The 26,642-nt window shown below is 43.2% G+C and overlaps 1 protein-coding gene across 3 annotated transcripts; it reads left to right on the forward strand.

The window, feature by feature from the left end:
* Positions 1–847: 847 nt before the first annotated feature.
* LOC307226960 (embryonic protein UVS.2-like) lies at positions 848–13,126 on the forward strand. Of its 3 annotated transcripts, none has more exons than XM_079995947.1 (12): positions 848–1,060; positions 1,197–1,221; positions 2,944–3,084; positions 4,253–4,370; positions 5,874–6,052; positions 6,621–6,702; positions 7,349–7,476; positions 8,502–8,617; positions 9,167–9,392; positions 10,891–11,009; positions 11,330–11,552; positions 12,782–13,126. In XM_079995947.1, exons 1-12 carry the CDS (start codon positions 992–994, stop codon positions 12,793–12,795), a joined length of 1,440 nt encoding a protein of 479 aa, XP_079852073.1. In that variant the 5' UTR covers positions 848–991; the 3' UTR covers positions 12,796–13,126. The 3 variants fall into 3 exon arrangements, with proteins under 3 accessions (XP_079852073.1, XP_079852074.1, XP_079852075.1); XM_079995948.1 differs by having other exon boundaries at positions 848–1,046; XM_079995949.1 differs by lacking the exon at positions 1,197–1,221 and having other exon boundaries at positions 979–1,088; positions 2,947–3,084.
* The last annotated feature ends 13,516 nt before the right edge of the window (positions 13,127–26,642 follow it).

A 26,642-nucleotide genomic window follows, 5' to 3' on the forward strand; every position in this document is an offset into this window, starting at 1 on the left:
TACTCCTCCCCGTGTCATGCCAGGCCCCCAATCCAGATTAAGCCCCTCTCCCATGCTGACAAAAATGTCTGCATTCAATAACAAATTATTGTAAACTTCATATGTAGTTTGGGCCCTGAGTGTGCCTCAAGCTTCAACTTAACAGATATCTGGATCCCAACATTCCTCAACTGAGAATGGTGGAGAGAGATCCCACCCGCTCTTCATAGGTCTCTTGGCCAATAAAAATACTGGCAATTGATCACAATCATCCAGTCTCCTGAAGAAAGAGGTTCTTGGCAAGTTGCCAGGTCTGTTATTAGGTCCAAGGCCTCAGGCAACCCGCACTGATACAAAACACATTCACAGAAATCCAATAGAAAACTCATAACAAGTCATTTCAATAGATCTTCCAGTCTCTTTGTCGGAGTGCCTCAAGACTCTTTGTTGTTTTCAGTAGAAGTAGACCTGGAAGTCTTCGTTTGGAAGCCTTCATCTGCCTGCCCATGTATAGCAAACTGAATCATTGTGAGACTGCTGTGTTGGCAGTGGACAGCTCCCTCTTGTCAGCAAGTGGGGATCCAAGGGGCAATCGCCTTCCCCTCCAAGTGGGGAAGTGTTCAGAGACGTTGCTCTGTATGCATGGAAGCTCAAAGGGTAGCTTCATAGTTCCAATACTCAAACTATTTTTTTAAAAAAAGTCCTCACCTATTTATAGACGAGTGCATTTTGTGTTAGTCACCCAACAATTAGCTTTTCTCATATTGCAACATTTGTTTATCCTTTCCCCTCCTCCCAATGATAAAGTAGCATGAAATGATACTCGGATAGCTCTTCTGGGAATTCCCACAGCTTGTTTGTTTCTGTGAAAATACATCGTGTTATCTAGCTGTTCTGCGCAGATTAAAGCCAGCCTTTTTCCATATAAAAAAGTTCATCCAAGTTGCACATAGCTAGGGCTCAACAAGTGAAGCTGCTGAAAACCTACAAGAACACATGAAGCAACCCAAAGATGAATCTTCTAGCACTATCAACCTTATTACTGTCCTTTCCTAGGTTTACACCAGGTAAATCTGTCCAGGTGAGTCCTTGATGCTGCTGAAGATGCTGTCTAGACCTCTCTCTCGAAGAACTCGCTTCCTGCATTTTCTGTTGTGATTTTACATTTCAATGATTAAGTATACTGCACCCTAAAAAGATGTCCCATTCTTTTTCAGGGAATCCAGGAAGACAAGGCCACAGGTGAGCTTGATTTATGCCTGTTTTATGAGATGTCATGCTCTCAATGTTGTGCTTATGCCATGCTGTTGTTCTATAGATTGTTGTAGAGTTTTTCTGTCTTATGTAATTGAGAAAATAGCATTCAGATCTAGGTGTCTATGATTCCACTCTTAGGGGAGGAAGGTCTTCTGGGAAGCCCCACAGCATGACTTCCATTGAAAACAATGGGAGCTCCTCAACAACAGGAGTAATGTTGTCACTCAGCTCCTCCCATTCACTTCATTTGAGCTCATGGAGGGAAATGCTCAGGGGATTTTGACCCTGGGTGCCTTTATAGTAGCAGTCTGATCTCAAAGTTGCTGACCTTAATAAAAGAATGCATTGTTCAGCACCTCCTGCTTTCTACATTTAGAATCATAGAATCATAGAATCATAGAGCTGGAAGAGACCACAAGGGCCATCGAGTCCAACTCCCTGCCAAGCAGGAAACACCATCAGAGCACTCCTGACATATGGTTGTCAAGCCACTGCTTAAAGACCTCCAAAGAAGGAGACTCCACCACACTCCTTGGCAGCAAATTCCACTGTCGAACAGCTCTTACTGTCAGGAAGTTCTTCCTAATGTTTAGGTGGAATCTTCTTTCTTGTAGTTTGGAACCATTGCTCCATGTCCACTTCTCTGGAGCAGCAGAAAACAACCTTTCTCCCTCCTCTATGTGACATCCTTTTATATATTTGAACATGGCTATCATATCACCCCTTAACCTCCTCTTCTCCAGGCTAAACATGCCCAGCTCCCTTAGCCATTCCTCATAAGGCATCGTTTCCAGGCCTTTGACCATTTTGGTTGCCCTCCTCTGGACACGTTCCAGTTTGTCAGTGTCCTTCTTGAACTGTGGTGCCCAGAACTGGACACAGTACTCCAGGTGAGGTCTGACCAGAGCAGAATACAGTGGCACTATTACTTCCCTTGATCTAGATGCTATACTCCTATTGATGCAGCCCAGAATTGCATTGGCTTTTTTAGCTGCCGCGTCACACTGTTGGCTCATGTCAAGTTTGTGGTCAACCAAGACTCCTAGATCCTATTCACATGTACTGCTCTCAAGCCAGGTGTCACCCATCTTGTATTTGTGCCTCTCATTTTTTTTGCCCAAGTGCAATACTTTACATTTCTCCCTGCTAAAATTCATCTTGTTTGTTTTGGCCCAGATTAACTTTACTTTCTATGAGGTCTTCATCACTATTAAATCTTGCAACATATTGATGAACTTGGTTAGCGTGCTAAATAAACAACATATTTATTGATGGGTCGTCATTTGGTCTTTGGTACTTCATGAACATTCTCAGTTCATAAACTGGAAGGAAAACAGGATTGGTTCTTTGTTTTCTGGGGTTTGGGTTTTTGTTTTGTTTTACAAGGCAATATTTCTTCCTGCCCACTATTCAAATGAGCAGGCCTCTGAGAAACTTGCATTCCTGGTCTAGTTCTCCATTATTTCTAAATGGGTAGACCTGCTGTTCATCTCTGGTTAGACCTGGCATCCAGGCAACTTTCCACACTGCTTTACACTGGTGTTTGACATCTGAGAGGGAGATATTTAGGATCTACCTATTCTTCTGACTGTAAGTTGGTTTACCTGATTTTAAAATTTATGTCACCCATTCTGGAACCTTATGCTGAAGGGTGGGTATGAAATCATACTACTACTACTACTAATAATAATAATAATATCCTTGCAGGAGAAACATTTATGCATCAGGATGATATTGTTTACAGACGAAGAACACAGCGAAGTGCCATGAAATGCCATCAGAGATGTGTTTGGCCTAGATCAGAAGATGGGCTGGTCAACATTCCAATTAATGTCTCTACAGAGTTTTGTATGTTATTTAAAGCTTTACAACAGGCCTTCTCCAGCGTTCATTCTTGCTAATAATGAAATTTTTATATAATGAATATCCATTTTATATATATATAAAAACCCTCCAAAAACCCCAGATAGCTCTTTTCCATAGCAATCAGTGAGCCATGGTTGTTGTTGGTGATGCTGTTTAGTCATTTAGTCGTGTCCAACTCTTTGTGACCCCATGGACCAGAACACGCCAGGCACCCCTGTCTTCCACTGCCTCCCACAGTTTGGTCAGACTCATGTTTGTGGCTTTGAGAACACTGTCCAACCATCTCGTCCTCTGTCGTCCCCTTCTCCTTGTGCCCTCAGTCTTTCCCAACATCAGGGTCTTTTCCAGGGAGTCTTCTCTTCTCATGAGGTGGCCAAAGTATTGGAGCCTCAGCGTCACAATCTGTCCTTCCAGTGAGCACTCAGGGCTGATTTCCTTAAGAATGGATAGGTTTGATCTTCTTGCAGTCCATGAGACTCTCAAGAGTCTCCTCCAACACCATAAAAGGTAAAGGGACCCCTGACCATTAGGTCCAGTCGTGGCCGACTCTAGGGTTGAGGCGCTCATCTCGCTTTATTGGCGGAGAGAGCCGGCATATAGCTTCCGGAATTGAGTTTCTTGTGGCACAGGCTTTGGTAGGCAGCGGGTTGCAGCATCAATTACATGAATCAGACAGCAAATGTGTTGGGTTGTATATGACATAACCAAGTCTGCTATACCCATTTTATAGTGATATCTTTGTACAATTGCAAAAAAACCCCCAAAACCCATAATAAAAAGCATCTACACAACAGACATAACAAGCGCTGAAGTGGTCTGTGTACTGTGTACTGTAAGCAATAGAGACAGTGCTGGCACCCACTTGCTTCCAGCATTCATGTTTCTCTGGAATGTTGGACACTGTTTCACTTTTATACCATATGCAGAGAGTAGCCATAGTTAGGTAGATAATTTCTGAAGAAAGTTTACATGAAAGAAATCCATTCACAATTTCCCAGGAGCTCTGTTCCACATGAACTATTTCATAATGGTATACCCAGGAGTGCGGGGAACTTTCCCATGTTGGCAAAACATATTCTGTTTGAACTCCACAAACATAATATGGGAACTTCCAATGCATTCCTTTCTCTCCCTTGCATTTTTTTTTTAGCTGTGGAGGAGAGGGCTGTGATAGCTGAAGCAATGCAAGAATTTGTCACACTGACATGTATTCAATTTATCAGGCGTTCAACAGAACATGACTACATAAATATTTCCCCTGCAGATAGGTAAGTTTTATCTCTCCTGATGATATCTAAGAATACTACTATTGCTTGGAATTATGTTGTCATTCTGTTTCTTCTCTTCTGCTGAAGCTTTCCCCACAACTTGTTGCATTCCAGATATTAGCAGACTCCAACTCCCATAATCCCTGACCATTGGCCATGCTGCCTGGAGTACATGGGAGTTGGAGTCAAACAGAGTGTAAAAGCTGGTGTTAGTAGGACAGCCTTCACCAAAACAAGATGCTTTATAGGTGGTTGAAACCCTGACCTTGCCCCAAAACAGGCAAAGGAGATGAGGGAACATTGCGTCTGGCAGCCTGAAATGCTTGCACTGACAGAACTATTGCCATAGCACAGTGCTGAATTCCTTGCTTTATGTTTTAAGGCGGTCCATATATTACTAGCAGGGAGTGTCCGGCAATGCCTATGAATCTGTAGAAACCACAAAATACTGTGATTTTTAAATGGATGATACTTTTTGTGAGCTTGGACCTGTCATGCTAAAAATCAGGTGAAGTCACTCCAAAGTCATTTTTCAGTCTGCCGTCTGGATTCAAAATGGCACCCAGCATCTAAGCATCAATGAAGTCCACTGCCCCCACATTGGGTATCCTTGTATCGAGTTTCTTGACGATATCTCAAGAGGCGGCTGGTCTTATTCCAAAAAAGTCACACCAAAGTTGCATTTGGGTCCACCACCTTGATTCAAAGTGGCGCCCAGCATGCAAACAGTGACAGAGTCCCCACCCCCCACCTCAGGACCTTTGTGCTGAGTTTTGTAATGATATCTTGAGAGGCAACCAAACCTATGGAGAACAGACGGACAGGCAGACAAAGCACTTTCAAAAATATATAGTAGAGAACTAGATGAGAGATGACGTCTATATTTTTGGAGACAGTAAAGATGGGCTGTCTTCTAGAGTACTCCTGGACACCCATCTTTTCTGGAAATTAGATGTGTGAAACCTGCCAACCTAGCAGTTCGAAACCACGTCAAAGTGCAAGTAGATAAATAGGTACCACTCTGGTGGGAAGGTAAATGGTGTTTCCATGCGCTGCTCTGGTTCGTCAGAAGCGGCTTAGTCATGCTGGCCACATGACCCAGAAGCTGTACGCCGGCTCCCTCAGCCAATAAAGCGAAATGAGCTCCGCAACCCCAGAGTCGGTCACGATTGGACCTAATGGTCAGGGGTCCCTTTACTTAAGTAATCATATGTGATGCTCACAACTTAAGATATCAACATTAATATATAATTGGATAACTCCATTGAATTCGGTGAGGCTTAAGAGACTGCATTCATACCCACCTACTTCCCATTTAACTCAGTAGAGCTTACTTCTGAGTGGACATGCACAGGAAGAGGGCTCTACTTAATACACACAGGGTAAAATATGAGAGAGCATGACACTTTGTGCTCACTGAAAGACAAGTTATAAATGTACTAAATGAAACTGTATGCCACGGCTTTAAGTGATGGCACAGGTTTTTGCTTTCCATGTTCTCAGGTGCTGGTCTTACTTTGGAAAGATTGGAGGCAAACAGCAGTTGGGCTTGGCGAAAAATGGCTGCATATATAAAGGATTAATTCAGCATGAAATCAACCATGCCCTGGGTTTCATACATGAACAGGCCCGGAATGACCGAGACAAGTATGTTAAAATCCACTTGGAGTATGTCACAGCAGGTATGTCTACCAGCATTCAAGGAACAGTTTTAATCCTTGCTTGCCGTAGAGGATTATTTAAACAAAAACATTTCTATATTGTATATTGTGCATATATCTTCAATTATTCTGAGCAGAGGGTGCATTTAAACCATGTAAAAATAAACAACAAACAACTTTAAGTATTTTGATCCTGCTTATCAGGATATATATCAGGATATATATATATATATAGAGAGAGAGAGAGAGAGAGAGATAAGCAGGATCTCCCAAGAGCTTACAAATATCAGTAGGCTTACGAAAGGAAAAAAACATTGTAATTATAATAATAATAATAATTTATTTCTCCCCCAGTCACTCTGGGCGGCTTCCAACAGAATGTTAAAAATGGAAGTGAGGAAACAAGCAAATCCAAGCATTTGTTCTTAAAGGGACTCAGAAATTCACAAGGGCTTCAGCAGTGAAACTGTTTTTAAGTAAATATCTTTATTTTCACAAGTACCTGCGAAAATCATTCTTCTCTCTCTTTCTCCCCCTGTATTCTAACTCTCCTTTGAGTGCCTGCTTCATTTACTCTCTTATTTTACAGGAGAACAGGGGAATTTCGAGAAAGTGGACTCTAATAATCTGGGTCTTCCGTATGACTATGGTTCAGTGATGCATTATGGCCCGTAAGTTGTGTTTCAGGGCACCTTCTCTTTTCAGACAAAACTGCTCTTAACTGTAGTGTAAGGATCCTCTTTTATATAATTTCATCTCTGTCTTCTCCTTGGAGCAATGTGCAAGAACACGCTGAAGCTGCAAGGGAGTGCAACTTCTTCCAACACTGGTTGAACATCCAAACTGAAACCCTTCCTGCTTATCACAAGAACCTCTGCCTTGCCTGGATTTTGTTTCAGTTTGTTAGTCTTCATCCCACCCACTTCATCCCACTAACAGCCAGAATTGATCTACAACATTTACAGCATCTTTGGGATTGCTGGATAGTGAGAGACAGAGAAGAAGCTGTACCCCAAACTGCAGATGACCTCTCTCAAATGCCTTCATGTAGATGTTAAAAAGGACAGTATAGAACCCTGAGGAACCATACAAATGAAAAGTCATGGGACTGAACAAAAGTGTTTCATTGCCACATTGGTACATTATTGTTGCTGAACCCCAAATCTTTTGCATGTATGCATGGACAACCCAATGTCTGTGAAGTTTTTATTCTTCATTTCCTAGGATGGTTTCCATGCAAATATTATTTTAGATGTTGCATTATAAAACAATGACCCGACAGAGTTTGATGAGCACATCCATTCCTGTCTTCTGCAGATACGATTTTTCTAGTGCTCCCGGGAAAGCAACCATTGTCCCCATCCCAAATGCATCTGTACCAATTGGTCAGAGAATAGGACTCAGCGACCTAGATGTGAAAAAAATCAACAAGCTCTACAGATGCAGTAAGCGTTCAGAATGCTACATGGGTAGTTTCCCATCTGATGTTGTTAATTTTTTATAACATTTGAGATCAGTTAGTGCTGCCAGATTTCATGACCTAGATGGGCATCACCTCACCTTAACATACTTTCTCTTCCCAATGCCATGCTTTGAAAACAGTGAATCATTTCCTCTGCACTTGAAAGGGCACCTCTATCAATACACTAAAAAAAAAAAAACAAAAAAAAAAAACATTGGAGTGGGGAAGTCCACAAGAGCACTCTTCCCTTCCATGCTTTCCAAAAACATGCATTCGGAAGCACCACTGCCTCCAGCTAGGGAGGTAGAGCATAGCCATCATGGCTAGTAGCCATCCCCCCCCTCAAGAACATATTATTCCATCCCAATTGGTCAACACTTGGCCCTCTTTGCAAGCTCCCTGTGCTGGAAAGGGGAGCCTTCCCCAAGGTGCTATCCCATGCAGGTGCAGTATGTGTGTGAATGTGCAGTATTTGGTCATCTACCATCATTTGGATCTTCTCTTTGCAGTCGGCACCTGCATGGGGATACTGCTGCATTGAAGGCAAGGCCAACTCTTTATCACTGGATTGCCTTGCCAATTGGGAACCTATAGGGAAGGGGGGTGTTTAATGTGCCTCTGTATGCTTAGTGTACAGAGTTCACTCCCCTGCACACCCCAGCAGTCCTAAAACACAAGCCCTCCTTTTTCTATACACCCACCCCGCTCATCATAATGAGGAACATTTTGCTAATACTGTATACTGCACTGTATGTTGGTCATAATGTAATGAGCTGAAGTCATGAATCGCAATCATTTGCTGTCTGGTGTGTGTGTGATATTGTTAGCAGGCATATTTTAATTTCTTCATTCAGCAGGAGTAACCTTTACTAGGTTGAACAGTGACATATTTAATGGACACTGAGTTCTCCCTCACAGAGTGCATGGATAGATAAACAGAAAGTTGTGTTGGAATTTTCCCTTTGCACATCTCATTTCCCCCTTATTTTGTTCTGTTCTGTTCTTTAGACTGTTGTAGCACTGTGCTTCGTAATCGAAGGGGCAACTTCTCCTCTAATAATTACCCATATTCATACCCCAAAAATGTCACATGCCTATGGCTGATCCAAATCCCAGAAGGAAAGGTAAGGATGCTCAAATCATTGTTTAATGTATCAGGATTATACAACAGATAAGAGGAGGGCAGGGAATGGAACTTTCTAGTGTGGTGTAGTGGTTAAGAGCGATAGACTCGTAATCTGGGGAACCGGGTTCGCGTCTCCGCTCCTCCACATGCAGCTGCTGGGTGACCTTGGGCTATTCACACTTCTCTGACGTCTCTCAGCCCCACTCACCTCACAGAGTGTTTGTTGTGGGGGAGGAAGGGAAATGAGAATGCTAGTCACTTTGAGACTCCTTCAGGTAGTGATAAAGCGGGATATCACATCCAAACTACTACTACTACTCTTCTTCTTCTTCTTCTTCCTTCTTGATATTTGTATACTTTTGGGAGTTGCAGTCTGTTTATGCTCTGAATTTACTGACACAACATTAATCTTCAGGTTAGTTTCAAGTACGTGACACCAGGCTATGTACACAACCATACGTTTGAAGCACATCTCCTCATTCCAAGAATCCTGGGAATCAGGGCCCAGCCAAGCTAAAATGTATTTGGCTTTCTTTATTTGCTTTAGGTCTTCCTGAAGTTTCATGTTTTGGATCTCCAGCGCTCTCCAAACTGTGCCTCCGACTACATCCGAATTTATGATGGAAACAACAGAAATGCCCGTCTTCTTGTTGACAAGTTATGTGGAGAGGGACAGTTGCCGGCAGTGGTGTCTTCTGGAAGCATGATGCTTGTGGAGTTTGTGAGTGATGAGGCTGTTGCATCAAAGGGTTTCACAGCCTCCTATGCACATGGTATGAATGGCTCCAGCTCTCACTACTTGCTGAAAGCATCAGTGCTAGGAAAGAAACACATACAGTACATGCAAAATAAAAACAAGCACTGGTGGAACAGTTTTCCAAGGGTATTTTAATTTTACGCTGTCTTTCCCTGGATCTGAATTACCCAAATTCTCTAAATCCATTTGCTCTCACAACAACCCACATAGAAGTCTATGGACCTCAAACTAATTGCTCATCTTTGCATGTCTGAGCCCATCTGAAACATGTTTGCTCAGACATACCTTACCCCTGAGATATACCTTACCCCTGAGATACGCCCTGAGATATACGGGTATACAAACTTAATTAATAATAATAATAATGGTAATAAATAAAAATAAATAATGCCCACTAAAATCTATTATTATTATTATTATTATTATTATTATTATTATTATTATTATTATTATTGTTATTATTATATAAATTCCCACTCAACCACTTCAATTTGCAGACCTGGTCCTGTTGCAGGTGCCACGTAATCCTCATTCCACATTTGCAAGCACCCACCCTTTGGAAATTCTTGCCTATTTTCACCAGGCAGGTGCCTTCCCTGTACTCTTAATAGCACTTGCAAGCCTATCCAGACATGCAGAGTGCTGACATGTGCTTTAATCTGGTTTATAACTTATCGTTGGTTTTAAGTATTTTTGAACATTTAGTATAGTTGGCTCTAACCATTCTGTTGTGGGTAATTCTATTCTTTTTGTAAGCCGCTTTGAGGTTACATTACAATCAAGTATGTGAGATAAATCTTGTGAGATAAATAAATAGATAAATCAAACAAAGGGAGAAGCACATAGGAAGGCTGCCATCTGCAGAGTCAGACTATTGGTCCACTTAGCTCATTATTGTCTATGCTGATGGGCAGTTGCTCTCCAGGATCAGTAGAGGCCTGTTTGGAGTTGCCAGGGATGGAGAACCTGGGACCTTCTACATGCAAAGCTGATGTTCTACGGCTAAACTACAGGCCTTCCCCACTGGATTCAGATTAGGAAAGATGAAGAAAATCAACTCCATGGCCCAATGGAAGGATAGCAGTGGAAGACCACAGTTATCCTCTTCCTGCTTCTCAACATGTTCATTGGTGGAGACTGCTGCCACCTACCAGTCATGGTGGGACCAGTCAAGACCTGGCAGAGTTTTCACCAACTTTCCTAATGCTGATTTCTCTTCCTCTTCTCTTGGTGTCTTATGTTCTTGTTGATTTTGTATCCTGCCTACCCTCCACCTAACAACAAGCCAGTAAGAAAGGCTACGCTAAGAGAGAGCTTCAAGGTTCTCCATCAGCTTCATGAATGAGATTTCCCATATCCAACCTCAACACTCTTGCCATTACACCAGACTGGCTTGGGTGAACTCTTGCATCCGTATGAGTGTCCTTTATTTAGAGTGAACATTATTTTTAAACATACTGATTTTTCCCCGTTTTATTCCATTGACCTCCCCCCCCCCATTCTTTTCATCACAGTGATATGTGGAGGGACTTTCACGAGCACTCATGGAGTGGTCACTTCTCCAAACTTCCCAAGAAAATATCCTCCAAACAAAAGATGCCTATGGATTATCAGTGCTCCAGCAGGAAGCAGGGTAAGGGGCCGGAGGAGGGGGGTGGGCTTCCCTGGCTAGGGCAACAACTTTATACAGCTCATTACTTTCCCCCTAAAGACCTGATCTCAATCTCTCTTCAGAAAAGATTGTGTTAGATCAGGGGTAGCCAATGCATTGTTTACTCCTGCATTCAGTGATGAAATCTAGCTTGCTCCAGATCTGCCTTGTTAATTTATGGGTATGCATGTTATATATGTATTTCAAATCCAAATGCTCACTGGCTTTAGTGCATACTATGTTGTTGAATTTAGCTAAAATGCTACACATAGAAATTGGTGCCCTTACTGTGGTTCCTTCAGATCTCCCTAACGATGGGCTTTTTTGACCTGGAGGAAGCTGCTGAGTGCAACTATGACAGACTTGTCTTTCGTGACGGCAGCGACATCAGCTCTCCACTTCTTGGCACTTTTTGTGGGAAGACAGAGGTTCCAGCTTTCAATTCCACTGGGAGCTTTCTACGTATAGAATTTTACAGTGACGTTGTTTCTCAATATTCCGGGTTTAAACTGGACTACTCAATGAGTTAAGTACTGTTGCTAGGGTATCTGGGTGGGAGATGGCAAGATTTTGTGTTGAAAAAAAGTGGGGAAGAAATAATGATTTGTTCCTATTGTGGAATTGTTGCCTTGAGGGATATGTGAGTCATCTGTGTTCCTCAGAAGTTTGGTTAAATGGAAATACACCAGTAATCTAGTTATAGTGACATGATGCACAGACTGACACAGGAGTGTCAGGTAACCGAGGTTGCAAATGCCTCAACAGGGGAATGAGCCTGGGGCCCATATGGCTCAAGTATCTCCCCACACTGGGCATAAAGCCTGTAATGAGAAGTTTGGGTTATGTATAGCAATACAAAAATAGGCCCCAAGTCAACTTGACGATTATGTTGTGAGGAAGAATAACCTGAACCTCACCCCCATATCCTGACACAAAGAAAATACCCCATATTGCTTTCCTGACCGATAAAAGCCCTCTTTGTACCTTGGAGAACTGGAAAAAGCAATACATGAGGGAGGAAACTGCAGGGACAAGGGTGCAAGCTCCATACAGGCCATCCCATTGCCCTCCATGAGTTTGAGGGGGACTTTCAGAACAAGGAGCCTTCTTTCAGGGTTTTCCCAACTGTTGGTGTGCTTGTCTTTCTCCCATTCCCTGAATGCCTGACGAGGGCTAAAGGCTGAGGGCAATGTCTCATTTGCAGGGGGAGCAGCTAGTATGCCAGCCCCTGCAGTGCCCTTCTCACAGTTCACTTGGCTATAAAAACAGGTGGGCCAAAAGTGGACCACCAGGGCAATGGCCTTTGTGCTTATTTATTGCATTTAGATCCCATCTTTCTTCCAAGGAGCTCAAAGTGGTGTACATGGCTCTCTACCCTGACAGCAACCCTGTGAAGTAGTTAGGCTGAAAGGGCTCATGTTACCCAGTGAGTTTCATGGCAAGAGCAGAGATTTGAACCCTGGTATCCCAGGTACTGATCCAATACTTAATCACTGCACCATACAGGCTGTAAGCAGACCACAGTTTAGCTTCACTACTAAGCCCAGTCATGAGCTCAATCCAGCAATGGTTTGTCAAAATATTGCCCACGCTTCCAGACTAATGACTTTAGAACTAACCCACAATTAGCACTTACATTCATAAATGCAGCAAACAATATTAATGCTATGTGCCCTGCCTCAAGCCTATTTTAATCCTTCAGCAGAGTTTCCATGAGCATGGACAGATGAAACAAACTTTACTTGTCATTGCAGTTTTGCCATCATGAAGAACAGCATGCGGGAGGATTGCCTTCGTCCTGAACTGCCAATAAGAAAGAGGGTGGAAATTCTGATGCCAGATTGTCTTTGCCTCTTGCTGGTGTTGTGCTTTGTTTCTTTTTAAAGGCTGATCAGTTTCTCCCAGTAATGACATAAATACTCTCAAGTGCAGAATGCTGAACTATATGCCGGATTTGCCAAAACACCAAGGAGCAATTGAAGCAGGCAAGGAGAAGTTATTCTGTGCTGCATCTCTCCAATTACCATTTTTACTAGCCATCTGTTGGTGGCACCTTGAACTATGTAACAAAAGATGTTAAGTAAAGCTTAAAAAACCCATCGTTCGCATTCAGATTGCTTTGATCTGCTCACATTCCAGTGCACTTGCCTTGTCTTCCTTATTTAAGTGCACAGGCCTTTCCCAGTGGAAAATGCCCATCATTCTCCTTGTAAGTCCAGTGGCTTTATGTGTGGCAAGTGCCTATATCCCTGTTTTTCAAGCTCTTTCAAGTCAGGAATCAGTGGCATTGCCTTGTGTGTTGTGTGTATGCTGATGAACAGAGTGTGCTGGGGGCATGGCTCATCATTATGACTTAGAATCATAGAATCATAGAGTTGGAAGAGACCACAAGGGCCATCGAGTCCAACCCCCTGCCAAGCAGGAAACACCATCAGAGCACTCCTGACATATGGTTGTCAAGCCACTGCTTAAAGACCTCCAAAGAAGGAGACTCCACCACACTCCTTGGCAGCAAATTCCACTGTCAAACTGTCAGGAAGTTCTTCCTAATGTTTAGGTGGAATCTTCTTTCTTGTAGTTTGGATCCATTGCTCCATGTCCGCTTCTCTGGAGCAGCAGAAAACAACCTTTCTCCCTCCTCTATGTGACATCCTTTTATATATTTGAACATGGCTATCATATCACCCCTTAACCTCCTCTTCTCCAGGCTAAACATGCCCAGCTCCCTTAGCCGTTCCTCATAAGGCATCGTTTCCAGGCCTTTGACCATTTTGGTTGCCCTCCTCTGGACACGTTCCAGTTTGTCAGTGTCCTTCTTGAACTGTGGTGCCCAGAACTGGACACAGTACTCCAGGTGAGGTCTGACCAGAGCAGAATACAGTGGCACTATTACTTCCCTTGATCTAGATGCAATACTCCTATTGATGCAGCCCAGAATTGCATTGGCTTTTTTAGCTGCCGCGTCACACTGTTGGCTCATGTCAAGTTTGTGGTCAACTAAGACTCCTAGATCCTTTTAACTGACTGCTTCTCTGTGCTGGCAGCACATGGACATCCAGGGAATTGTGTGCCCTGTAGAAGGCCACAAGCCCACTTTGCAGTAACCTTTTCATTCTGGAGACCAGAAGAATCTCATGATTTCTGTTTTAAGCCTTCCATGGTACCAGCAGCATAGGAAGCATTTTGTCACACACACCCCAGTGGTGACACCCGGGGTGGCCCGCACCCACTGCACCCCCTTCCTTTGCCCCTTCATGGTACCAGTTGAGAAGCTGTAGATGTGCCAAGACTCTCTCCCCTTGCTCCACATGTGCAAGCAGATAGTGGCTGTTGTCCTCTCAACATCACCATCACAATAACATACTTTAGTGGCATGGGACAGAGCAGCAGCAGCAGGGGCAGGGCTATGGAGATGCACCAGTGGGAGCACCATTGGTGTGTCTGTCCAGCTCCAACCTCATTGCCACCCCGCCAGCCCCAGCTCCAGTCAGGGGAGCTGTATTGAGGGCAGTATCAGGAGGACTGCTCTGCTTAACCAGTCCAGCTGCTGCTGGCTACAAGGGAAAGGGTACAAACAGGCTTCCTGCAATAGCTCAGTTGGTAAAGCATGAGGCTCTTAATCTCAGGGTTGTGGGTTCGAGCCCCACGTCGGGCAAAAGATTCCTGCATTGGACTAGATGGGCCCTCGCGGTTCATTCCAGCTCTACAATTCTATGATTATAGAACATATACAGTCACGTAAACAAAGCCATATTCACATTTTAGAATCATTAAACTAGATGAAATTGAACACAACCATACACAGTATTCACTTTAGAGTCGTACCACAGTGTTCACTACTTAAGGTGAAGGGAGACACCCACATTCTAAGTAAGATGGAAGTGGTTTGAAGAAACATTCTCCTTGCTGAAAATGAATGCCTCAGAATGCAACAAATAGCCATGCAAACTGCTTGCCCTTGGCTTTCAGAGTATATGCTCACCTCATTTAGGGAGTAAATAGCACATGCTTTTTCTCTGCCTGGTTAACATTAACATTTGGTGGTAGATTGCACCATGATGAAAATGCTCCCCATTTTCCTGCTTCTGTAATCTTCCCAGGGAGCATAGATTAAACGTGCTTTGATTTTTTGGGTAGACCCTTGACATATGAATTGCAGGGGTTGGTTTCTTGGGGTGCAGGGTGGGGGTAAAGGACTGGGAAACATGGATCTGATTCTGTAGCCGACAGCACAGGAAGAGTGACAGTTTGCAACATGACATTGACATTTTAAAGGCCTGTTTTTCCTTACTAAAATGTGTGGGCAAGGGTGTGGTGTAATAAACATTGCAAAAACAAACAAACAGCTGAACAGAGTGGGTGCCAAATTTCCAGGCTTTGTCTTGACATCCCAAACCTGCTGCTAGAGCAAGCTTCAGAATGGTCATGGTTGGGGGTTGAAGCTGTCTGAAGCCACAAGAAAAAAGAGAGCGAGGAAGGAAAACTGAAAACTCAGAGGGAGAAGGGGGAGGGAAATGTTGGTTTCTTATATAGATACTAGGGGTGCGTAAATCTGTCATTTTCCGTTTCTTTTCCCCCAGTCTTAAGTTCAGTTCTCTACATTTCCACATCAGTCTGCATATTCTTTTTTCTAAGTTCTCATGAAAATTCACCAGCATTTTAGTGAGAATCTCTAATATAAGCAAGTTTGTGTGCAATTTTACCTAATACACTCATTTTTGCAAAGCAATTTTCTGTGATATACACATTGGTGTGCTATTTATTTTTTTACTTGTATATGCATTTTATGCACACTTTCTTCTAGTGTATACATTTTTGTACACAATACTTGTCTGCAGTGCAAAAATTCAGAGAAGAGTAAATTTCAAAGGATGGCTATGTTTTGGTTCACATGTTGCTCAGGGAAGTGTGAATTGGGTAGGTTCACCTTCAAATGCAAACTGAATTGAACTTCTTTCCCATCCCTAATGGATACCAGTGAATAGCTTTTCACTTCTTAGTTGGAGGGGGACAGTACTAACAATTGGGATTGGTAGGACCAGGCCTACCCTAGAAATGTGGTGGATAGGCTGAACCTTACCTGAGCAACTCTGAAATTGACCTCTGCCAAGGAACATGCAATTACCAGAGAGAAATGGAACTTGCCCACATAGAGAGTGAATGGTACACCCTCATCTCAAGACATTGTTGGCACCTGGAGGTGGGCTTCTGAAGATCACTTCAGTGCATGGGCAGGGTGAAGGTGTGTCATTGGGTATTCCAATTCCAAACTGCACAGGGATTTAAGCAACAAAAATGGATTTACCCACTCCTTTTCTAGATACATGTTCACACTTCTGCAAACCTTGAGGTTCTTTCAAGCTTGCTGATCCCTCTCTTGTCCGTGGATAGTGCCATTGGGATTACATAAAAATCAGCACTTAAAGAATGAATTTGCTACTAGTTTGTATAGGATGCTACAAAAATAAAAAGTTGTAACAGAAGTAAAGTGAAAGGCCATAATGGAATCATGTAAGTACAGTAGCATTGGTAACAAAAGTGAGGCAGGTCTGGCTTTTCCAAGTGCTTTATGCTAACTCACCAGCCGGCCTTTCCTGATGACACCATCCCATTGGACAGGAGGTTAGCTCTTTCTACTGCTGCCCTCGTCTCCTTCAGGTGGAAGGATTGGGTATAAATGCAGTAAATAATTCAATGAATAACAACGCAATAACTATGAGAATGAAAAACATGAGAATGGTCACTGATGGCAGATAAGAGAATAGTGTGGAAATCCTGGCATCAAACCACGCTGACCTATTGCAGGAAAAAGAACAAAGAGTCTCGTGGCAATGTGAAAGTTCATCTTCATCAGCTGTATGAAATAGTTACCGTACATCCTATGTGTTTCTTTTTAGGCATGGTAAAAAAAAAACCCTGCTAAGTGTTTATCACCTGTTAGTGGCAGTATAACACAAAGAATATGCAGTCCACAAGCATCAGTTCTTAGCAGTGGCAAGTGCTTCATTAGGAATGGACTGTCTGGTGGGTCATGTACTGCTGTTGCCACTGTTCACTCACTTGCCCTCTGTCTTTGGGCCCAATCTGCATAGTCACCTGGGTCCTAGAGGGTGAGGGCGAGAGGCTGCTGTTTCTTTCTCTGCTCCCAGGTGACAGATGGACTAGCAGAAGAGCAAGGAGGAGGAGGAGAAGCAAGGAATTTAGGCTCCAGAGGCAGTAACAGTGGGCTCCCTGCTGAGGTTTCAGGCTTAGCAGTGCCTACAGATGCCAAGTCCTGATGCCACAACAGACACACACACACAGAGACAGACAGAGTCTATGGTCAAAGGTACACAGCTGGTAGGCTCTATTTATAGTTGGCGCTCCTGCTTTCCTAATTCTGATATCAATCGGCCAGTTGGGGCAGGCATGGTGCTGACAGGTTGGACTGCTGCTGATACCACTGCTGGGAATTTGGCTGGAAAAAGGAAACCCATCACCAAACAAAGGAATAAAAAAATGCAGCAGAAGACACAGATTTGCACCAGACCTGCATTTGCTAATGTATAGATACAAGTTTCAAAATAATTGCTATAAATAGAAATGCGATAATCTGACCATAGTGTGTAACATGGAGGTTATCTGCTGCCCATATATGAACATTCAGTGGTCAACCCTTCTTACAGCTCTTTAGTTTTAAGCCAGGCATGGACCAGAAAGCCCTTCAAATGTGTAGTCTTATAGAAGAGAGCTTGAGAGGGTGTAACTCAGGAGTAAATCCCATCTTTTGTCTGAAGGAGCTCCCAACTTCAATCTCAAAAAGATCTCAGGCAGTAGATATGAGATTTTTTTAATTGCAAAATTGTCTACATGAATAGCAATTGTTGTATATGTTGTACAAGAGCCTTGTTGGTTCAGAGCAAAGGCCTTTCTAGTCCAGCATCTTGTTCTCAGAACAGCCAACCAGATGGGTCAAATAGCAAGGTAGGGGAAAGAGCAGAAACAAACCAGAGAACCCTGGGAATATGGAAGATTGCAGGGAACAGCCTTTCTGTAACAGAAATATAAACTGTTTTGTGTCCTATGAGATTAATGAGCATGAACAAATTCTTAATGAAAGTGAGTGAACAAATTAGGAAGATGGGAAGCTGCTGTACACTTTGTCAGGGCAATGGTGCTTCTACAAGAGGCTCTTTTAATAAAAGAATGTACTGTAGCTACATTTTAAGACTTGGTCAGAACTATGAAGCTCTCTGGAAAAGGAAAACTGTGTTTGTGAATCTCTTGTGAAACCAATTGGTTTGGGGTGTGTCAGAAGAACCCCCAGAACTTCACACGGAGGGAGGAGGGGGAGAGTGTTCTGTCAGGTAAGCGGAAATGCTTGCAACAGTGCAGCATTCAATTAAACCCAGTACCTCATCTACTGACACTTTAATTATATTTGTAATATCTATAGTATGATAGCTTTCTGTTGGGTGGTCAATATTTATAAGCCTGTGCTTCTGTCTCAGCTAGATCCAAGGTCTGAATGACAGGATTCTTAAAATGTCAGAATTAGTCATTCAGATTCAATCTACTACAATTAAATACCGGTGGTGCAAAAGTAGATTTGCCTGCCCTCAACTTTCCACGGTGCACTTCCCTCCATCCCTGTCTGGCTCTTTGGGGAACTGCAGAAGGCCTATTTGTCTGGTTACTGGAGTGTGTAATGACTACGCGAAAAGCCTGTGCATGTGGGTCTATAGCCCATAACTTGCACCTGCCATCACACATAGAATTTGGCTTTGGAAATGCAATTTCCCTGACAAATGAATCCAGGACATGATAGCAAATAAATATAACTTGCTCACCATTATCTGTGGGGTTGCAGGGAGGTAAGCACTGTTGCTGAAGCTCAGCTGCTAGTCCCTGGGGCAGGGGTAGCCAATGTTGGTGCAGTACAAATCCCATCAGTCCTGCATCTGTCAGTGAAAATCCACATTTGGCAAATCAGCTACTTTTTGGGTGTAAGAAGAAAAGTCAATATTTAAAGTGTTGGATTCAGAACAAAAAGCTTGATCTATGCTTTGACATAAGAAAGATTTAAAAGGACAAGGGAGTTCTCTGTGTTAAGAATTAGTGGATTACTTTTTAATCGCTTTTTGATGAAAGCGCTCTCTAGAAACTGAAAGTATCATTGCCAACTGAAATTTCCTCCATGGGAAAAGGAGTTGTTTGCTATAAATGAACTAAATCTATTTGTGCTCTTTTCATAATAAGATATATAGCTGTGACTGTCTTAAGGTGGTAATGGGGGATGTAAGAAAGAAAACTTTTAGCAATGTCAAAAGACAAAATGGGGCAAAAAAGAGGACAAAGTCTGTTCTTTTGATTTCAGTATGGCAAGTACCAGAAAAAAAACACTATAAAGGAAAGAAAGGCAGTTTTGGACTCACCGCTTACTGTTGGCATCCTTCAGCAGATATTTGCTGAACAAATAAAATCTTTCAGATCAGAGATGGATGAAATGAGGAATGAAATTAAACCAGAGATGAATGAAATGGAAAATGGGATCAGAAATGATAAGATGACAAAGAACTGGCAAGACTGAGAGATGAAATTGTGGCAAAACTAGAAGGAACAAGTGATAAAATGGAAGAACCTATTATACAAATGTATTTCCTCTCATTTCATCCATCTCTGAATTATAAATTGTAAAAATACTGAAGCAAGCAAATGGTTACAAAACATGGAACAGCAGAATTCTGTGAGGCCACAGGTGGTTGCTGCACAAGCTGATGGCATGTGCTCCTTACCCAGACCATCTCCAATTCTGCCTTCCCTCAGGGCACACAGGTCTTAAGGAGCCCCAGGGAAGCTGAGGAAGAAGATGCTCCAACAGTTCTCTCTGGCCAGTTGATGCTCTTTTCAGACACTTATGGCATGAACTCCCTGGCCTGGGAATCACTTCTTCAGAGCTTTTCAGAATTAGGTCACATTCATACCATACTTTTAAAGCACTGTGATGTCACTTTAAATAATCATGGCTTCCTCCAAAGAATTCTGGGAGCTGTCGTTTGTTAAGGATGCTGAGAGTTGTTACTCCCCTCACAAAGAGTAGTTTAGCAATTAATCCCTCTTCACCTGGAACTCTGGGAGTTGTGAGGGGAATACAGCTCCCCTAAGCTTTAAATATATGCTGTGAACATGGCCTCCATATTTTCCATCTTGGAACTCAGCAGATGGCATTTCTGTAGACAAAGGCTTATGATGCTTTTACAGGTGCTATTTTCAGTCACGTTAATCCTACTGAGAACTTCATTTTGATTCTGACGGAGTCTTGTAGAGGAACTTTGATGGCACTTTTGATTTAGTGTTGTCATTCCAAGAGACAATCAATTGTCTTATTTCCCAAGCCGATTTTTAATGCTGGTATAAACTGGGGTTATATATGAATGAGCCATTGAGCACTGATGTGTGGCTGGAACGGAAATACTGTGTTTTCAAGGAAGCCCCCTCACATTGTTTTTAGAGCCATGGCAATCAGTAGTTAATGTTCTAGAAGAACAGAAGACATTGAGCCATCAATCAAGATGACTAGCTTGGGAGATCTTCCCTCCCTTTCAGCTATATAACGGATAAGCACTATTGCATACAATCATGAGCATAATCTCCAGACAAGCTATCCTCATAGATTTATAAAAATGCTGATCCATATTTGAGGTGGGGGGCATTGAGGATTCTGAATGTGGGGGAGGGAAAATATAATACGTGCACATGTGTATTAGGGCATGCATTGAATTAGGACAAATCTCGAATTGCACGGCTGAGCAGGCTCCTCAGGAGGATTTGGGGCTTGGCAGAGTGACACAGGAGCTGTGCAAGGTGGGACAACTTGAATTGGGGACCCCTGAAATGCTTTGTGGTGCCTCGGCAATCCAGACATCAGTGTAGTTTGAAAGCAAAAACAATGTCTTTAAGCTTACTGTAATGCCATGGTCTCAGAGTAGGGTGATGGGAGAACAAACACAAGAGCAGGAGGAAGGGAGAAGGAGAGGTGATTGGCAGGTGAAGCTTGTAGTCAGAGGGAACAATCCCTTTTAGTTCTCCCTGCCTAGCAGAAATGCTCCTGGGCCTACTTGCATGCAGTTTTGCATAGTTCTTTCCAAGGGGCACTTCTCTCATGCCTGCCATTGGCAGACCAACTGCCCACAGGACACATGGGGAGATTCATTTTTACCTGCCATAAAACTGTAATGTTGTGGGCACTATTTTTCACATCACCTCCTGCCCCTGAAATAGTTGGGAAAGTATTGATCAAAAAATCCCCCCTCCCTCCCCCACACTAGGCAAAACAGCTTCCAGCACCCTTGCTTCTCTTCTGAAATATTTCTTCTTGTGTTGTAAATCAGATCTTTAGGGAAGACAAAGTGAAAGGAAGGAGTCAACAGAATGACATTTCAAGAGATTTAAGTATATCAATAACAGCCAAGTGGCAGCAATGGCAATCCTGATGACAACGAACTGTGAAGAATGAAGACATTTCACCACTGACCTTGGGAAGCAACACGCGGGCCCCTTAATTTTTATTTTTAGTAGGAAATGGTTTGCATTAAGATTCCGCACCGTAAAGCAAGTTTTCCATGACTCAGAGTCCTGCAGCAGACCTCTAAACAAGATTTAGTATCCTTAAAGAGTTAGGAAGGGAATGACTCTCAAGGGGCACCAAGATGCTTGGTGGTGACTCATGCCCACAGAGTACTTCACCAGCTCCTTCATTTTGTCCTGCCAAGTTGTTCACCCATTCATTTCTTTCTTGGAGGAAAAATATCACCCCAAACCCCCACGTCCTTTGAAACTGGAACAAATAAGGAAACTATGGGGAAATGCCCCCTTCCCCTATCTGTCTAATCTATGGCATATTCTCTCCCCCCTTGGCAGGTTAACTCAAAGATTTATAGGGGCTGGGGGATGCTGGCAGCCAGCCAGCCCCATCACCTGCTCCCACTTTAGGGACTAATTGTTGCCACCTGGCTGAGGGGCCCCACCCAACAATACTTACTCGCAGAATCACTACTTCACGACAGCTACAAATTTGAAGTGTCTTGCTTATTTATTTATTATTTTGTTTATGAGTCATTTCCCCTAAAAGATCCTGATTTTGCAGTAAAATTGCCAACAATATAAACATATGTAAAAACAATTTCAGGTCTCATACAGATAGAGATGAGGATTAAAACCTCCACTTGAAAGGTTTGTTTGAAAAGTAATGTGCTGAGAAGGCCATAGAGGTGTTGCCTGCCTGATACATACTCCAAAAAGTAGATGCTGCCACATTAAATGTCAGATTCCTACACTGTGTAGGACGAATCTCTTGACGTGATGAGCTGGTATTCAATTAATTTATTGCGTGAGTGAAACAGCTACTGTGTGAGCAATGGGATTTTCCTGCCATCTGCTCCTCCTGTGCCCCTGTCCCGAATCTGTTCTGAAGGTTTCCCCAAACCGCTGGAGCAGATTTGGGAATGGTGGGGGGCACATATGAGGAGAGCAGAGGAGGGAAGTACATGAAGTGTAGGTGGGTTCCCTTGCGGCAAAACACAGTGATAACAACAAGAACCTTTATTGAACTAACAGAACTGGAGAACAGGGGCAAAGCAACTGTTTATATACATTTCTGAAGGCTTGGGCCACTCCCACTTCCAACGTGAGTGGCTGTCTAAATTTCCAAGCAGCGAATCATGACTCAGAGTTTAAGGGCCAATGGCAGAGGCCCAAATCCTGAAATGTTCTGTGATTGGATATCATGTATCAAATCAGAACACAGGTGCTCAGAATCCTTAGTCCAGATTCCAGCTCAGGCAAACACAGACCACTGAATACATAACAGTAAATGCAGAAGCAGGATGCCCTCTCATGAAGAGCTCATATAAGGGTAAAACATCTTAGGACCAGGTTAATGGTATTAACCTGGTCCTAAGATGTAAAAGGCTTTGCATACAAGCACCAGCACTTTGAACTTAGCCTAGTAGTCAACTGACAGCCAGTGCAATTCTTTCTGCAGCAGCAGAATTTTGTTTTCAGGGTGAAATTTTCATATAAAATTCTAGTCATTCTAGAAATAGAAGCTGAAGGGCAAGTTTGAGAAGGAAAGCAATCAGCTCTTTTTTTTTTAGACAGGCTCTGCATAAAAGGGTATTAATATATTCATGTCTTCTAGTGTTGTACATGGATAGGAAATAAGGCCAATGCATGATTTCCAGAAAGAGCCAAGGTGTTCATATGACTTTTGTATCATTCATATGCAATCTTTTTCTCCCCATCACCGATTTTATTGCTGATTTTGTAGGAATAAGTTCCAGGGCAGAGAATCTTCCTGCTGGACTGGGTGCTTCAGTGATCTGTAAATGATCTATGCAGGATGCAGCTACTTTGAAGTAACTTGACATGCTTTCCAGCGACAAAGGGGGAATACAGGCCCTATGCCGATTGGCAGGGTGAAGTGACAAAGGCAGGATGGTGCAGCAAGATTTTTTTAAAAAATATTAGCTCTGGAAAGGGAGGGGCACCGTTTGGGATTCAAATGAGGCAGCATTGCTGAGTGGTCTGTAGCAGTGACGTTGCTCCCCATTTGGCAGCTCAGGTGAAACTGGAATGTCTGAGGTAACTGCCTCCCCCTGCCTCATGGGTGGGCCAGCCCCAATCAGTAGTAACACCTACATCAGGGTTGTGGTCCCTATGGCTCTCCAAATGTTGTTGGACTGCATCTCCTATTATAGAAGTCAGGTGTCAGGCTTCGGGGAATCAACTTCCTCCCCTCCCCCCATGGCAGTAGTTAAGAAGATCAAAGAAAGGAACACCTTACGAGTTACTTTAATAATCACAGGGAGAGAACAAAGAACACATCTCCTAGAAATGGCAGTGCTCCCAATAAAGGATCACACCCCCTTCCATCCCTATTAATCTATGTGACTCCTACATCTTGAAAATTGAGCTTGTACCCTCTGTGCTTTCTGTTCTGACACTTTCTGAGATCTTCTTGACCTTGGGCTGAATGGAGGAATGCTGTCAAGAGCATGGGTAGGCAAACTAAGGCCCACGGGCCAGATCAGGCCCGATTGCCTTCTGGATCCAGCAGCCGCCATTTTAAGCAGCCCCTCTCCAGAGCCGTTTTGCATGCCGCTCATTGTCCTGCCACTGCCACCAGCCCCTGCCACTTGCAAAACACAGGTAAGCAGCCACCTAGGGCTAGTGGTGCTCTTGCATCATTTTTTTTCCAAAATATAGTCTGGCCCCCCACAAGGTCTGAGGGACAGTGGACCAGACCCCTGCTGAAAAAGTTTGCTGGCCCCTGGTCTAGAGACTGTGAATTTGTTAACCCTCTCTTTTTCAGTGTTTCTTCTCCTAGCTGTTCCCCATCCAGTATTTCCCAGCTTCTGCCTTCTGAACTATGTCCCTCTGCAAACCACTGTTCCAAATCTATACTGCCCTCCTGCTCCTAGGAAGATTCAGGAGCAGGAGCAGGAGGAGGGGAGGCTCCCACCATTCCTCCTCAGTGCATCCCTCCTCAGCACGGTCCCTGACATTAGGGTGCACAGCTCCCCCAGCCTTGCCCTGATTCTTTTTTCTGCTAAAGAAATCAGTAACACCCCCCCTCCCTGCACAGCAGGCTGCTTCATCCATTTTACTTTACCATTTTCTCCTTAGCTATTATCTGTGATCTCATTTATTTGCTCTGCTTCCAATCCCATCTCCTCACTCACTGCCTTGACCTTTGTTTCAGCTCTTTGTCTGTAGATACACTCCGCTTCTGTACATAGAGCCCCACACCTATTTACGGAGTCAATTCACTGGGTCTATTCACTTTATTGCATTCTCTTCATTGTCTATTTTTTGCTATGACACTTGAGAGAGATTGCTCTCCTGATTCCTTATATTGTAGCCCATGCCACATCCCTACAAGAGGCAGCTCCCTCAGGCTGTCTACTGTAGCCTTCCTCAAACTGGTGCCCTCCAGAGGAAGCCCACCAAGTGGAAACAAATAGGATGGCTGTCTCTCTGTATTAGTGATTGACTAGTAGGGACTGCCTGGTGCTGCCTGGGACTTTGTAGAAACCCAAAGATACTGTGATTTTTAAGTACAGTGGTACCTCAGGTTACATACGCTTCAGGTTACATACACTTCAGGTTACAGACTGCGCTAACCCAGAAATAGTACCTCAGGTTAAGAACTTTGCTTCAGGATGAGAACAGAAATCGTGCTCTGGTGGCGTGGTGGCAGCAGGGGGCCCCATTAGCTAAAGTAGTGCTTCAGGTTAAGAACAGTTTCAGGTTAAGAACGGATCTCCAGAATGAATTAAGTACTTAACCCGAGGTACCACTGTAGTGCAATTTGTGGTTTTTCAACCCATCACGCCAAAAATCAGGCAGTTATGCCAAAGGCAGATTTTGATTCACCACCTTGAATCAAAATGGTGCCCAGCATCGAAATGTCAATGAAGACTGCCACCCCCAACTCATGCCAGGTTTGGCAACAATATCTCAAGCGTTGGCAGGATCTGTGCTGAAAAATGTGGGATGTAAAACTGCAGTCATGTACAACATTCCTGCAGTGGACATGTTACGGGATGTTTTTTTTGTACCACTCAGGAGAAGACTTCTTGTTTCCTCTTGAGCTGAGGCAGACTTCTACTACATGTGACTTGAAGAAGGTGTGGTCTCCTGTACTAGCATGGAGGTGCACACGGCCTCCATGTCCTGATCAGTGTGTGTTTTGTATGTTGCTGTGTGTTTGAAGAAGTGACTGCTTAGTCGCAGTCACTGGGGACTAACTTCTTTATGGAATAGTTCTAATTGTTATGTAACCTAAGCCTGCCTTCAGGGATATATCTGTGAACATGAATGAATCTGTGAGTAAACTACTTTTATATTAACCGTTAATCAGATTCTTGTGTTTATTCTTTTTAAGAAGGATTAGAAGGAATTTTACCAGAAAGGAATCTTTAATAGTAAGACTCAGATGAGTCAGCAACAAGCTGATCACTGCGTAATTTAAAAAGGAGGATGTTTGGAACTCTGCTAGAATATGGAACTTGCTAGCACAAGTCAGGAAGGATATCATTAAATAATATATCCTCTCCAGCCTCCCTAATCATCCCCACAAAAAACAGGCAAAGTCATGGCAAGTCATGCCAAAGAAGTCGCACCAAATTTGTGTCTTGATTCAAAATCTTGATTCAAAATGGTGCCCTTCCCTCACCTTGGGAAGTCTTGTGCCAGGTTTTGTGATGTTATTTCAAGAAGTGGCTGAACCCATGCCAAGAAAACAGGCAAAGTCATGCCAAGCCACATTTGAGTTCACCATTTGATTCAAAATGGTGGTCAGTGGCCAAACATCAACAGCGACTGCTGCCCCCAGCTTGGAAACCCTTGTGCCAAGTTTGGCAGTGATATCTCAAGAGGTGGCTGAACCCACAGAGAACAGATGGACAGACAGGCTGACAAACCACTTTCCATAATATATAGTAGATTGTTTCATTGCCTGACATATATGTACTGCATTGCAAAGTTGCCATTTTGGAAGTAGCCCTCAGAAGGCAGCTTATATAAAAAGATAATGAAGCATTGATTTTAAATGTCAATCCAAAATTATTATGA

Source organism: Podarcis cretensis (assembly GCF_951804945.1).
Source record: "Podarcis cretensis genome assembly, chromosome: 1".
In the NCBI taxonomy this organism is placed as follows: Eukaryota; Metazoa; Chordata; class Lepidosauria; order Squamata; family Lacertidae; genus Podarcis; species Podarcis cretensis.